Here is a 14,719-nt window from a genome sequence, read left to right as displayed (position 1 = left end):
CCTGCCGGGTAATTAGCCAGCCGGCTCTGGGATGAGGATGGGTAAGGACGGGCTTAGACCCTCTGATCACTTTCCAGTTTGATCTGTGACGTCCCGCCTTTTTCCCTCTTCGGGGCCACCGTTGTCTCACCTGGAAGGTTACGTATTTTGGGAGGGAGAGAGGAGTGACGAGATGCGACTCATCCATGTCTCCCCGAGCCTCATGTTAAAACGCTTTCCCTTTCAGTAATCCCCACTCAAGCCCACCAAAATCGAACTAACCGGCGCTGAGCCCAGAGCAGTTTTCACGGCTGCGATAAGGAGCTCCTGGGACGGCCCAAGCAAGTCACTGCCCGACAGCACGGACCGTCCTCCCTCCTGCCCCATGAAGCCGCGTCTCCGGTTTTCACCCCCCTCCCCACCATCCCTCCTTCCGCCTGCGAGCGGGATGGGTCTCTCTAGGGAGGGATGATATGCCTCCAAACACCCTCCTCCAAAAATGAATCTCACCGGACCTGCCTAATGTTTCAGAAGCTGCTTGTTCTCTCCCATGCAAAGTGAGGAGGAACAAAAGCCAGATGGAAATTACTCCACTGGAGTAAAACTATTTATGGCCGACGCCTTTTCACAGTGTTGTTGCTGAAATAATTTAAACGGGGGCAGTTAAAACCTTTTACGCTTCTGCCATGAAATAAGGCTCAGCCTGACACGCACAGACACTAAGCTAAGTTAAAAGGGAGGAAAAACACACAAATCCTGATTGATGGCTGGGGTGCGGATCTCCCGGGGGGAGGCGACAGCCGAGCCGGCTGGGTCTCCCTCCCGCAAGGCGGGTTGGGGGAAGGCAAGACCCCGTTTTCCGGCTATTTCGAGGCAAACAGGCGAGGTGGCGAGAGCAGGCAGCCGCGGGCACTCCTAGCCATTGACCGGCTTCACCCAGGTGTTTGCCGGTCTAAACAGAGCTAACGATTTGCTCCGCGCTGTTTGAACGGGGCATCCCACGGCGCCCGCCCTCCCCACCGCCGGAGCGGTGCGCCGCCTTTCCCCTCTCCTGTCCCCCTTTCCTCGTCCCCCTCTTCACGCCAGCTTGGTGGGTCTCCACCGCTCCTGCCCTTTCCCTCCTTCCTCCTCCACTACAAAGGCAGGGGCATCTCTTTGGCCTGGCCCCCAGCCTGTACCAGGGTGCCAGCCACAAACGGGCTCTTTCCCATTCATTCCTCCACGCCAATTAACGGGGATCCAGTAACTTTTTCCTGAGTGTTTGGGCTTCCTTCACTCCTTCCTGCACCCTCCGGAGCGGGTGGACCCGCGGGGGATGCACCGAGGGCTCAGCAGGCACCTCTGCCCCCGCCCCAGGGATCCAACCGCCAGGACAGAGGGTCACTTCCCTCCCCCCCCCACATCAGCAAGGAGCTGGCAAATCTTGCACAGCTTCCAGAGAAAGAGAGAAAAAGCCGCTGTGTAATTTTTTTCTCCCGAGCTCCTTCGAGGTTTCTCTGCTGGGGAACCCGGCCGGCCCGTCAGAGCAGAGGCGATCCCTTCCCACGTCCCCCCCACACACACCGGGGGAAAATCCGAATGACAGGTTTCTGCATTGAGGACTAAATCCGCGCTTCTCGCCTCTAATTTAAGTTGCTTATTAATCGAAGTTTACAGCTCTAATTATTCTTCTTCTAAAAGGGGAAAATAACCGGCCCCGACGGGTTAATGAGCAGCTCACGGGCGTTATAGGTTAACACCCCCCCCCGGGGGGGGGGGGGGGGCGGGTCTGCACGGGGCGCTGCGCTCCTCTCTGTGTCTCAGGTGGAAACCCCTCGCTGCTGGGCTCTTTCTGTTAATGGTTTATAACTAAAAGTTTTCGCTTCTCTACCTGAACCGGCTTTTTGAAATCCTATCACATGAGGCGATGCTTTGTACTTCCCAGATGCTTCAGCACTTTCAAGTCGGAGACTGTTTCTACCCATCGCCAAGCCCAGCTTCTCTCAAATCGACGGGCTCTCCTGATACCCCTTAAATACTCTTTTTAAAGATTATGCGAGAAAACCTCTCCATTAATATTCCCTCCCCCTCCCCCCCTCCCCCCTCCCCGTTCGCTTTAACATCCAATTTCCTTTTATCGAGGGGGCAAACTGTGATTTCTTGCACTTGACCTACCGCAGATAATTCTGCAAATCCTTTGATTGTCTATTTAAAACAAAACAAGGAAATCAGCTCCCCCTTTTGCTTCAGGATTACGCTTGGAAACAAGATCTAAAGATTCTCTTGTAATTTGGAGACCCAACAGCATAATAGGTTTGGAATAGAAACAAGCAGCTTTGTGAGTGGAAGGATAACTAAATCGTTTTTAGGCAAAGGATTTTCCCAGCTAAAGTGGGCGAAGACAAAGCAAAACATAATCTATTTTGGAAGATTTCCAAGATATGCCACATTAACCTTAGCAGATAAAATTTGCTTTCTTCCCTGCATCCCTTCCCCCACCAAGGTCTGGTTTATCATATTTACATAAGTAGCCTTAGAAGGGATGTATCTATTATGGATCTAAGGAGCTAGCGAGCTCACATTTCATTTGGAAACAGAGGCGAAGTTTTACTGTCGCTTAATACTTGATGCATTGTAGAACCATTTCCATTTAAATACCCCCGACCCACGGATTACCTCAATGGACAGGCTGCATGGGTTTTGTAATTTCCTGAAAATGAGATTTCGATTTATAAAACAAGAAACCAATTAGTAACCAAATGAGGCGAAGTAGATCCACTAAAATTGACCTAATCCCACAGGCACCGTTTAGGCCAGTTCTTGGCGAATGAATGATGAGCAACCGTCTAGTGTAAGCCCAAGGCATCATCCAGCTGTGTTATTCAAGCAGCAAAAATAAATGGATCGAGCTTTTCTTTCGGAATGAATTTGATACTCTTGACAAAATATAGATTATAGGCTTCTACCTAACAATCTCCTCCACTCGAGGATTTTTTTTTTCCTAAGGACGTAAACAATTTGGGCCACAAGACTGTCCACTGTCATGGGGGGGAGGGGGGGGAGACGAAGGCATTTTAGCCAGGTTCTTGCTTAGTTTGCGAACAAGAGCCTTGTTACCTAACAGCGTGCGCCGAAACTGCGCCGAGACTGCGCGGATCCTGCCTGGAGCCAGCGCGCTGACTCATCGTTTCTCTCAGCAGTTCCCAATGGAAAACCACTGCCCTCTCCACATCAAAAAGCATCTCCATCGGCTTCAAGGGACAAGCAACACCGGCGAGTCCCTGTGAAAAGTCTCCTCCCCAGTCGTGCCCCTCGGCCAGCCGGTCCCCGCCGACCGCCTGCGCCCCAAGCCAGGCGCACGGCCGGCGCCGCATCTCTCTCTTGCGTTGGCCCTGTCCTTCCCCTCGTCTTTTGATTGATGCAAGCCTTGATGCCGGCAGCCAATGGAGGGGTTGGGTGGATATTGTCCCTACCCAGTGGCGATATTGTCGCAAGAAGCTCCTCTGTCCCACGGAAGGGGGAAGAGATTCCTCAATCGTTTCTAATTTGATCTAGGCAAAGACGGAGGAAGGCAGGCGCAGGGAAATGAGGCTCCGGGAGGCCCGGGCAGCTCCTTGGCCCTGGTTGATCTGCGGGTTACTTGTCGCTCTGTGAGCATCTGCAGCGCAGAACCCACCTCGACACCCCCCCCCTCTTTGTCTGGCAATAGCAAAGGGGGGCGGGGGTGGACGGTGGGGGTGGGATGGCCAGAAGATGCGAGCCCTTATCTACTTTGTGTTGATTTGTCGGCTTTTAAAAGCGGTTACTACGAGTTCCCCAACGGACTATCCGTCACGAAATCTCAGCGCAATCCGGATTCGCGGTAGTGAAAACAACGGCAAGGGCAGCCGACTTGACGTCCCCGCTTAAGAATCACTTAGTGGAGAGCCCAGCCTGAGCTCCAGGTCCGCTTCTTTGGGGGCCACGCTTTGCGGGGCAGCTAATCTCTCCCCTGGGGACCCCCTCCCCTTCCAGGACTTGCCCCTGCGCCCTTGCCCGGCCGCGCTGCCCCGCACGGCCCGGCGAGGCCCAGTGGCGAGGGCAGGGGGCGAGGGCAGAGGCAGCCGTGCCCGCCGGGTGGATGCGGGCTTGGAGACGCGGCCCCGGAGGCAGAGTTTTCTTCTGTTGCCGAAGAAGGGAAGAGGCGCGGGGGGGTCGCCCGGAGGCAGCCGCTGCTGCGGGGTCACCCTGGGCGCTGGCCCGCCGGGGCAGCAGCGGGGGCTCTTGCCCGAGCGCCTTTGCCTTCCAGGAGCCCCTTAAAAGCCCGTCTCCGGGCAGCGGCCCCCGCCCCGCCCCCCGGTCCCGGGCTCTCCCCGCCGCCCCCTCCCTGGTCTCCGCTCGCTTTTGTTTCGGTGCGTTTGCTCTGCCCTGTTAACAGCCGCCCTCTCTGCCCCGTAAAGATGGAAGGGAGGGGAGGCAGCTCGCCCGTCGCCCGAGCCGCTGGGGATGCTGAACCCGCGGAGGGCGAGGGATGCGGGACCCCCGGGCACCCCCGTCCCGGGGCTCGCCCCTTCCCTGCGGCACCGAGGCAGGCCGGGCCCCGCCAGCCTCCCCCGCGGCTCTGTGGGGAGGCCGAGGAGGGGCGGCCCGGGCCCCTCTCCCCTCCCGACCCCGCAAGCCGGCTCCGTGCAACCTGCCCGGCCAAGCCGCTCGTAAAGCTTTACGGCGGGCGCGGGCGTTTCGCCGCCCTGTGCGGCTCGTAAAGCAGCACCGATCGCCCCATCGCCGACACCGCCGCTGCCCGATGTCCCTGGCGGCAGCTGCTCTGGGGAAAAGCGGGGGAGCGGACGGTTGTTTGGGGAGAAGGAGGCAGAAGAAGAACAGCTCGTTCCACGTCTTCAAGGCGGTCGTTTTGCCCGGCCGCCCGGAGAAAACCACAGACAGCAGCACCGGGAGCAGCAGGGACACAAGCTGTACGTCCTCGGTACTGGCAAGCGAAAAGGCAACGATGTCGTATCGAGGAATTAGCTTGATTCGATTAACCATGTAATTAAATACTCCACCGCCAGCGCTCCGTGTTGCCATCGCCCAACGCCCGACAGGGCTGATTTCTCAGTTAATTTAACAGGCAGTGGTTAATGATAACTCAAAATCTCGGCCAAATGAGACTTCCGTGAAGGAACGGGTCGCCATCGGAGGGTTCAAATGAAATGGAATAATCTACGGTTTTTAAAAATAAATAAATAAATATTAATTAAAAAAAGTGCTGCTCATTTCCAACTGCCTGCGGAGGCCATTAGCAAGGTTTTGTAAAGATTTATTATCTCGGTAAATCACATGTGTTCATTTGAAGCAGAGATAAGTCAGCATCCCGCTTTCTTTATGAAAATAGTAAGAGGGAGGAAAAGTCCTATTGACTAAACAAACAACCCTATTAAGAAAACAGTAGTGGAAATAATGTCGAGACAGATTCATTCTAGAAAGAAATATCAGCACTTTGGCACACTCAGGGTAACGGAATTGCTCTCTGAAATGCAAACAAACGGAACTATGCCCAAATTGGAGAGAGGGGAAAAAAAATCAGGGAAGTTTTCGACCTCAAACTCCTCACTCACTTCTACAGAAGATGCAAATTCAAATAGCCCTTATTCCAAAGAAATTGAGGAGGGAAGGGTTTGCATTAATGCAGTTGCGAACACACTCTGTTTATATGCAAGTTGAAAAATATCCTCCAACATTACAACGGTCATATGTTACTAAGAAAAGAGAGGGTGTTTCCAAAGAGAATATGATTTTTTTCTACTCATCTCACTTAGTATTCTTTCTAACACATAAATCTGCTTTTTCAACGACCATGCTAGTAGTTTAGTTCTTCAGTTCACATTTTAAGTTCACATCAAAACTGGAATTAAACCGAGAGGCAGCGTGGAGAGTAAACTGCAGCTTAAATGAGAAAAACTTCTGTAAGAAAATAAACACTGAAACCTAATGCTCAATCATTTCCCTTAGCAGTAAGAAAAACAGCATTAAATCACCTATCCACGTGGGAAATGGATTTTTTTTTTCCCTGATGATCTTTTCCCCCTTTAAAATAAAGCAAGGTTAAGGGTTTCAATATTGAAATGTTAACCATCCTGATTCGGCGAAGTTTATGTAAACGGAGCCTCCGCTTTTGTCTCGAAAATCAAGAGTCTCTCCGCGCCGAAACGATCCATCCCCACTAGGTCAGGGACTGCAAACCCTCCTTTTCCCTCTCTGTTCCCCTAAGGAGAACAGGACCCTTAAAATATTCCTAACTAAAAAATAAAAGCAAAAAACCACAAACAAAACCAAACAAATAAAAATCTATTTGTTGCTCCACTTTGTTGTTTTGGGGCTTTTTAGCGGTTTTTTCTCCCTTCGCTTTTGGATACCGGCGAGGGTCAGTGAAGAATCACCCCGCTAGTTATAGCAAACGGATCTTTTTTAAAGGAAAACTTCTTTAGTCCTTCGACATCCCGGAGATTTCTCCAGATATTTTTTGAGGCTACGTTATTTGCCATTAACTCTTTAATGTTAAATTGCAATTTTAGGATTTTTTTTTTCTTTCAATGAACGTTAACTCACGAGTGAATTTATTAGATAGTTCTGCTTCCAAAAAAAAAAAAAAAAAAAAAAAAAATCTTCCTTACTGTCCTCGTCGGTTTAGCAGACCTTCAGCCTTTCCAAAAGCTGTCTAATCACCGAAAACTACTATAGGCTTTCTTCTCCTGAGACAGAAGAGTTTTAGCGCTGAAATGACGCAAGCCACCTAAGCCGCGGAACACTTTTCGCCCTTGACAGTTTTAATCTGCTGGAGACCTAGTAAAGTGAAATCAGGGGTAGAGAGAACAACCCAGGCGTTTTAATAGCTTGTGAGAGTCACACAGCCAGTACGACAGGGAGCTCGCTGGAAAAATCTCTGCTCGGTTTATCAAGTTTCTTCGGTGCCCAGATTTGTGTTTAGATTTCTGGGGGTGAGACGGGCACGGTACCGTGATTATTCTGTGTGTGACTCTCCTGGCATTTTATTCCCGGAAAACTCCCTTGGTTCCAAAATGAACCCGAAATCTGCCCACCTTCTCTCTCTATAGGAACTCTTCAGACGTAAAAATATGCACACAAACGCACAGCGATTCTTTCCGTCTGTCCCCAGCCCCGGCGATGGGGAGTGTATATCTTTCTGTACGTGACTATTTACAACCAGCCCCAAGGCAAGCCCTCTCCGGACAGATGGAAATTCGGTCTCGTACAGAGGAGAGCGGGGCTGAGTGACACTGGAAGCGCGGCTCGCTCTTACGGAGACAACACTTCTCTATCCTGACTCCTCCAAGATGGCTTTAAATGTAGGACACGACACTTTGCCGCGCTCCCGAGCCTCCTGCTACCCATCTCCAGCCCTCTGGCCAACTCACCGGGTCTGTCCCGGTGCTCGTATCGCCTTCCTCTCCTGGGAAAAAAAAAAAAACCCAACCAAACAAACAAGCAAACGGACCCCCCCCATTAAACCCGTCCAACATCCCTTCTCTGCCGCCTTCTTTCAGACAGGCTCTTCCTTTGGGTGTGTAATTGTCCTGGCTGCCACTACCTGTCCTCCCTTCCCAACGATCTCTTTTTCTGGCTGGTGCCACCAGGAGACCAAGATCGCCCCCCTCTTCCTCTCCTCCCCTCCCCTCAGCCGGGCGAGCCTAAAGTACCGACGCTCACCAGCACCAGGAGCCCCAGCGCCCGCTCCTGCCGCGTTCCCGGAGCCCCCCGAGGTCCCGGGGAACATCACCGGGCCCCGCGCTCGGCTCCCGCTGACCCGGCGCGGCGGGCGCTGGGCGGGGGCATGGGGGGGCGGGTGCGGCGGATCTGCCGCCCGCCCGGCGCCGGGCCTCCGCGGCAGCGCGCCTCGAAGAGGCGAGCCCTTTCGGGCCCGCTCGCTGCCTTTCTTTTTAATTTGCAGTTTGCCTCTAATGAGGCCGCGGAGGCTCCGCCGCCCCCAAAGCCCCTCTCAGCCGCCCCCTCTGTCTCCGCTCTCAAATTAGCATCTGCCGCGGCCGGCAGCAGCCCCGGCCCCGGCGCACTTCGCCGCACGGTTCCCCAGGGCATTCAAACATCCTGCGCTGCCACCGAGGGACGGGGATCAGCTATTCTTCTTTTCCCGTGATTACTCACAGCCTACAAGCAACACCATATGCTTCTTCTGATCAAACAACCCGCTGCATAGGCACCAGTAATTGACGAGACCTGCTCGAAATCACGCAGAAAGGTAGCCCACTGAGACCGCGGGAGTTGACAAATCATTGCTAATAATCCTTTTAGGAACATCATGGGCATCAGAGTTTGCAATAGCTTTATTTTTATAAAGTATGCGCTGACAGTCTAAAGGACAGCGCGGTCTCCTTCGAAACAGCGGACTGCCCCGCATATTGATCTTCGAGCTGGCAGATCACACAGAAAAGTGGCTTGATGAAGGCTTTAATTATTATTATTTTTTTAAAGGTTTAATTTACCCCCTTCTTTGGTTCTAAGTGACTCGGAGATATGGAAGGTTGTTTGAAGAAACTACTGCAGGATGCACTGCATTGGAAATCCCACTGCTGTGGACTTTAGGTATAAGCGTTCACACGTAACCGGGGGGGGGGGGGGGTGGGGGAGGGGGGGGAGTGCACCTCCCCCGTCCAAATGACTGCCCGATTGCGTATTTACTTTTAAAAAGTAGAATTAGGACCAGAAGTTCACAGACTTCATCAGGTTAAAAAACAAAACCAAACCCAAAAACCACATAAGCAAAAAAAGCTCACCACTCAAAACCAAAGCAAACCAAATCCAGGCCGTATAGATACTCTTAATTTGTAAAACATCGTAGACAGACCGAGCGACCGACCGACTCGAGGTACAGATACAGAAAACACAGGGGGACATATCTATATTACGTTGTTTCTCATGTACACACACTTTTCAACAAATGATTGAAACAGCGACTTTTGTTATTAGGTCGGGGGAAAAAAAAAAAAGCTCTTAACACTTTTTCTTTCGTGCAGGCTACCTCCCAATCGAGTTGATCTAAATAAAAGATTCGCGTAGTATTTTTGATTCCCCCCACCCCCTATACCTTATAAAGACAATAGAGCGAGAACACAGAGAACTTTATTCCGACTCTCTTAACTTTCTGCGCTGTTTGTTTTTCTTGGCAGCCGGTCTAGAAGTCCCAGGACGGTCGCTTTAAATCCTAATTCGACTTAAAAGCACGACACACTTCAGGACGCTTAAAACTGCTTTTGCCAGACGGGGGGGACCGTTGCTGCTGCCGCGGAAGCCACCGTGAAGGTCCCAGTCGCCTGGCCGCGGAGGACAACCAGGCCCAGCCCGGACGCCGTGGGCAGGGGGATCGAGCGCGTCTGAGTATCAAACGCCTGTGAAAAACGTCCGCAGCCGATGAACGCCCTCGAACTGCCCTAACGATCCTCAGGGCGAGACACGGCACACTCGTGATGCCACTCGGTGCTCTTGGCTCAGCCACCGGGGCTGCGTGTGCGAAGGTGAGCACGCCTGAACGGCTGTGCGGTACCTGCACCCCGCACCTTCGCGCGGTACTTGAACTAAGGCTTTAGGACTTTGCATAGCCTTATGTAAATATTTACCCATATATTAACTCCCCCATAGTATGGCTATAAATAAGGGTGAATCGTCCCTTCTTTCGGCACGCACGTGCTTGGCGGGGGACGCGCACCTTACTGTGAGATCGAGGGGAAAGGGATCCCCGTTTGCTTGAGCAGAAAGCGCAGCAGAGCTCAGTGCCCTTGACAAAAGCACCGTCAGTCCCCAGCCAAACCTGTCGCAGGAACTGAAGGGAAAGTACCCACGCCAGAGAAAAGGGACGGCGCAGAGCACCCTGTCTCCAAGCATACCACCCCGGGAGAGCCACTTTTTGCCTTTTTTTTTTTTTTTTTTTTTTTTTCCCCCCGGCCCCAAGTCAAAGCGACAAGCGACACCTGGATCGGAATAAAAATAAAGGCGAATAGGCATTCCCACCTACCTTCTGGAAAAACCACTCTCATTTTTAAATAGCTGGTGGTGAGTCTGATTATGGATGCTTTGTCCAGCTGAGAGGTGATAGCGGAGGGCAGGGGTAGTAATTTCGCCAGTTCATAAAATTCACTGTTTTCTTTCTCCCGCCTAGTCCGGGCAGCATTTTTGGACTTCTCTTTCATCGTGTTTTTTTTCCCCCTTCCTTCCTACAATTTAAACTCCAGAGATTCATCCAAAGATGGAAGGGAAACTTTCAGCTGCAATTCATCTCTCCGGAGCATCAGGCAGCGATTCTGAGCGCAGCCATTACTCTGAGAAACCGTTCAGTTGCGTAAAATGCAAACAAGTATTGAAGACCAGAGAGGAGTTCTTAAAAAAAAAAAAAAAGAAATAAATCTGAAAAGCAGAGTCAATCGGATGGGAAAGACATTTATCCAATGCAGCTCAGAGACTCCAAATAGGCAAAATAAAACAAAAAAGCTAGAAGCTTGCGGCACCAGACAGCAACCAAATGAGGTATTTCTGGCCTTTTTTCCTGCTCATGGCGGGCAGCATAGCTCCTCGGAAGAGGGTCATAATAATCCCGTTTCTTCCCGTGATTCGCTGTCAATCCGAAGCCCGAAACGCCCGGCCGTGGGCTGCCTCCCCGGCGCTGGGTAACTTCCCGGGAGCCTCTGTGAAGACAACAGCAGTCCTGGGGTGAGACAGCCGGTACACAACGCCGCAGTGGAGCCGCGAGAAATAGTAATCAGCAACCAGCCTCCGGCGGGTGCAGTGTTTTCTCCCACCAGAGGGGAAAAAAAAAAAATTAAATATATATTTTACCCACCTAGCGAGCCCGCAGAGGAGCCGGCCCCGCACCGCCCTCCCACAGCCCCGCACCCCCCAGCCCAGGTGCGCACTGCATGGCCAGAACGAAACCACGGCAGCAGCCGGCCCCCGGCCGAGGTGGGGGAGCCCCCGGTGGTCTCGGTGCTGGCAGGGCTGCCCCGGTCCCTCTGCGCTCTACCGGGCTGGCACGGCGGCGGCGGCCGGACCTCCCCACGCACCGCGCCGCCAGCCCCGCGGCGGGGCAAGCGGTCCCCATCCCGCAGGATTTCTGCTTTTTTTTTTTAAAAAAAAAAAAAATTTCCTCTCGCCTCCTTTGCACTCCTCATTCCCCGGCTGGGGTCCAGGGGAGGGTGGGGGGTGTCTACCCCAGCTGCACCCCAGCCAAGCGAAGCAGGCTCTGCCCAGCCCTAACCCGAGCCGGGATCCCCCAAACATCCCATTTTTCCAACCAATTTTTTTTTTTTTTCCACCGCGGGGGAAGCGACCCACAGCCTTACCCCGCACATCACTGCGGCTGGGTTGTGATCTTTTTTCTTTTCTTTCTTTTTTTTTTTTTTTTTTTTTTTTTTTTTTTTTACCTACCTTGAGTCCCCGAGCCCGGCAGCCTGCAGAGAGCTCTCCCGGGGTGAGGAGCCCAACTCTTTAATTGGTTCATTAATGGCACGGGGAAAAGTTTGCGCCTGTCACTGCTCCTCACACCGATGGGCAGACAGACATTGCCGCCTCCCCAGCCCCTTTATCGGCTCCCAGGCTCTCCCTCTCTCAGAACAAGGGGGGTGGGGGTAGGGTGGGGGGTGGGGGGGGCGAGGTTGGTATTAATTAATGAAGAATCCCTAATTTGCGGCTGAGAAATGCCTAATAACTTCTTGATGGCTAAAAGCCCTTTTAGCACAACTTCATTTCTCTTCCAGCACACCCCCAACCCCCCCTCCCCCCCCCGCCTCCCACGGCCGAGCCCGCCCTTAATGCCACTCACGGACCCACCTCGCTTCTCATTGGTCGCTGCCACACCGCGCCCGGCCTCCCAGTGGTGGAGAGGACGGTGACGTCACCGCGCCCCGGGCACACCCCCCGCCCCGCTCTCCCTGCGTCCGCCCTCTGACCTGGCGGCGCCGCTGGGGGGGGGCCGCGCTGAGACCCCCCCCCCCGCCCCGTGTACCTGCTCGCTCCGCTCTCTTCGGGCTTGTTTCTGTTTATTTGGGGGGTGTTAGGTAGGGTTTTTTGGCCATCGCCATCCAGGCGACGCTCTGGAGAGGAGCGGCCGAGGTCCCTCGGGACTGAGGGCTGTAAGGATCGGCAGTTTTACACCCCCCCCCCCCCCCCTCCGGCCCCCAAATTCCCCACCCCAAATTCGCCCCCAAGCAAGTGGTCGTGCTTGGGAGAAATAAGCTGTAGCCGTGTCCCCGGTGGTCGTCCGCCCCCCCCCCCCCCCCCTTTAAAGGGGTACCGTGCAGTCCCGGGCTGATGCGCTGTCGGACAGCGGGAACCGAGTCAGGGGGAGGGATGGAGAAATATTTTTAACAATTCTTCTTGATACACGCTGGAAAAACCCCAAACAATCCCACAAGCAGAACAAAAAAAAAAAAAAAAAACAAAAAAAAAAAAAAAAAGGAAAAAAAAAACCCAAACCCAATCCTCCTACGCCAGGAGACAGAGGCACTTTAAAACTGCCCGCAAAGTGGCTGCGGAGAGAGGGGTGTTTCTTTCTTTCCCAGGGAGCGGGGCTATTCCTAATATCGCTGTCCTCTGGAAAACAAAACAAAAAAATCGAAAAAAACCACCCCAACCCCAAGACAAAAAAAAAACCAACAAACGCAGCTCCTAAAACTGCTGGTTGTTAAAAAGAGTAGATGGAGCAGAAAGAGAGGGCCTGGGGGCGGGGGGAGAGGGGTTGTAGAGTCTTCCCTAAAACCATAAAGGACGCTCAAAAGCCTGAAATAATTGCCAAACCAATCGGTGCGAGAGTTCGGCTAAAATAGTTGGTTAAAATGAGATTGCACTGGCAAAGCAACCGTCGGAACCGTTCAAGGAAGAAGAAGAATCAGTCTCGGTTTTCGAGAGAACAAAAATTTCAACCAAAAAAAAAAAAAACAAAAAAACCCTTAGAAACATCCCATCCCTTTTGCTGCTCGGACGGCTGCAGCTCGAAGCGCAGCTTCTCTGTTTATCACCTGAAATCTCCTCTCGGTTCAAAGCTTTCCCTGCGTTCATTTGGGTACAGAAAGAAAGGATGGAAGGAGAGACATTCAACAACTCCTCTGGGTGTCCAGGCGTCTACAAGCAGCAGAGAAATGGATCCATGTAGTCTCAAATGTTCTTTTGATTGTCTTGTTTACCGAAGCGACCCGTTGTTAAACAAACACGAACGCAAGTCATTTAGTGAAGGTATGGATTAAAAAACAACAGGAAAAAAAACCCCAAACAGCCCACCTCTCCCCCCCCCCCCCCCCCCCCCCCCCCCCCCCCCGTCACGTTGTAAAGAGATCGCTGCTCTGGGGGAAGGTGACACTGAATTTTCAAAAATCTTCCCTGTTCGTTACTGCCATCAGGTGTAAAGTGCGTTTGGGGGAGAAACCCCCCCCCCATCTTCCTTCTGGTTTTCATTTGAGGTAATTCTCTCGCTAAACGGCACTGACGTCTCTCGGAGGGTATTTAGACATATGGGCGACAACTGGACTAACACTGTCAGGTAGCTCACCAGTTATTTGTCAACATGAGCCGCAGAGAATGTCTGTTATAACACCCTTGGTTTGGGAAAAATAAATAAATCAGTAGGATACACTTCTGCTAATTTGTACCAGGGAACACGAGCATCCACCTTACCAGCCCCACGCAGCCCCAGCGTGCACAGCAGACCGCCGAGGATCCGCTTTCCCCTTGTACCGGGGCGCGGTGTCTTCCCCGCAGCCACAGCCCCGGTGGGTGTCCGCAGCCGCCCCGGTTCTCCCCGTGGCTGGAGCCCGGGAGCTCGGACTCGACGAGCCCCCGTGTAGATTTTTAACGTATAAACGGTACGGTAGGTAAAAGTACACGATGAGAAAGGACCCGCGCACGGAAGGTGATTTTTCCGCTTTCCAAGTTGTACCAACCGTGGGCAAAATCACGGCGTTTACGGAACGGCTCGACGGGGTCAGAGCGCTGGGGACATTTCCCCGCAGATTTCAAGAGGCAGCTCCCGAGCGATGGGAGAATTTGGCCGTTTCAGAGACACGAGCCTTGTCTTCCTTCGTCAATTTACGCGACTTCTGACAGCGGAGATCAGCGCCAGCACTGCCCGGTTCCAGGTACGCAGGGAAAGGCAGCCCACGGTAGCTAAATTCGTGCCTTCGTACCAGCCAAGAGCCCGAGGTCACCGGCGGGGGCTCAGTGAGCGCTCCCCGGCCCGGCGGGAGCACATGGTGCTGTTCAGTCGGTGCCAGGAGCGCACCACGACGGGATGGCCCCGCCGTCGGAGCGGGGTTTAGCGCAGCGAGCGCCCTGACGGACACCTGCGGTCGGAGGGGCTGAGCCCCAGGGGGCGCGGGGGGGGGCACCGCCGCCCCGGTCCCCCCTCCCGCCGCGCCCCAAGCGGGGAGCGGAGCGGCTCGGCGGCTGTGTCCTGCTGCCGGCACCGAGGGAGGGGGCCGAGGGAGATCCTCCGGCTGCCTGCAGCGCAGGGATAGCTGTGCTCAGTTCAGATGCGTTTATTCCCGGGTGAGAATACTCTGGAAAACAGATAATATTGGTAAAATTGAATAAACAGGTACTGCAGCGCGATTTGATTTAAAAGGACGGATAATAAAAGGGGATCTCTAAAGAAAGGCCGGGCGAAACAAAGCGTTTCACAGGCAGGTTTCCAACTATATGTAGTAGAAAACTTGTGTAGCCGGACACGACACGCAGCGTGTACTGCCGCATGTGTGCGGAGAAAGGGGGC

The 14,719-nt window shown here is 53.3% G+C and overlaps 1 protein-coding gene across 1 annotated transcript in view; it reads right to left on the bottom strand.

Annotated features, from left to right (window-relative positions):
• SIM1 (SIM bHLH transcription factor 1) overlaps positions 1-10,154 on the bottom strand; it is a 46,731-nt gene extending 36,577 nt beyond the window's left edge. The window contains exon 1 of the mRNA XM_086461344.1: positions 9,980-10,154. Within this exon, the coding sequence (XP_086317470.1) occupies positions 9,980-10,154 (175 nt within the window). The remainder of the gene's footprint in view (positions 1-9,979) is intronic.
• Between the last annotated feature and the right edge of the window lie 4,565 nt (positions 10,155-14,719).

The sequence above is a fragment of the Leptosomus discolor genome, chromosome 2, assembly GCF_034619465.1.
Source record: "Leptosomus discolor isolate bLepDis1 chromosome 2, bLepDis1.hap2, whole genome shotgun sequence".
Taxonomy (NCBI): Eukaryota; Metazoa; Chordata; class Aves; order Leptosomiformes; family Leptosomidae; genus Leptosomus; species Leptosomus discolor.
Note: the sequence above shows the minus strand (reverse complement) of the source record. Positions and strands in the feature narration are given on the sequence as shown.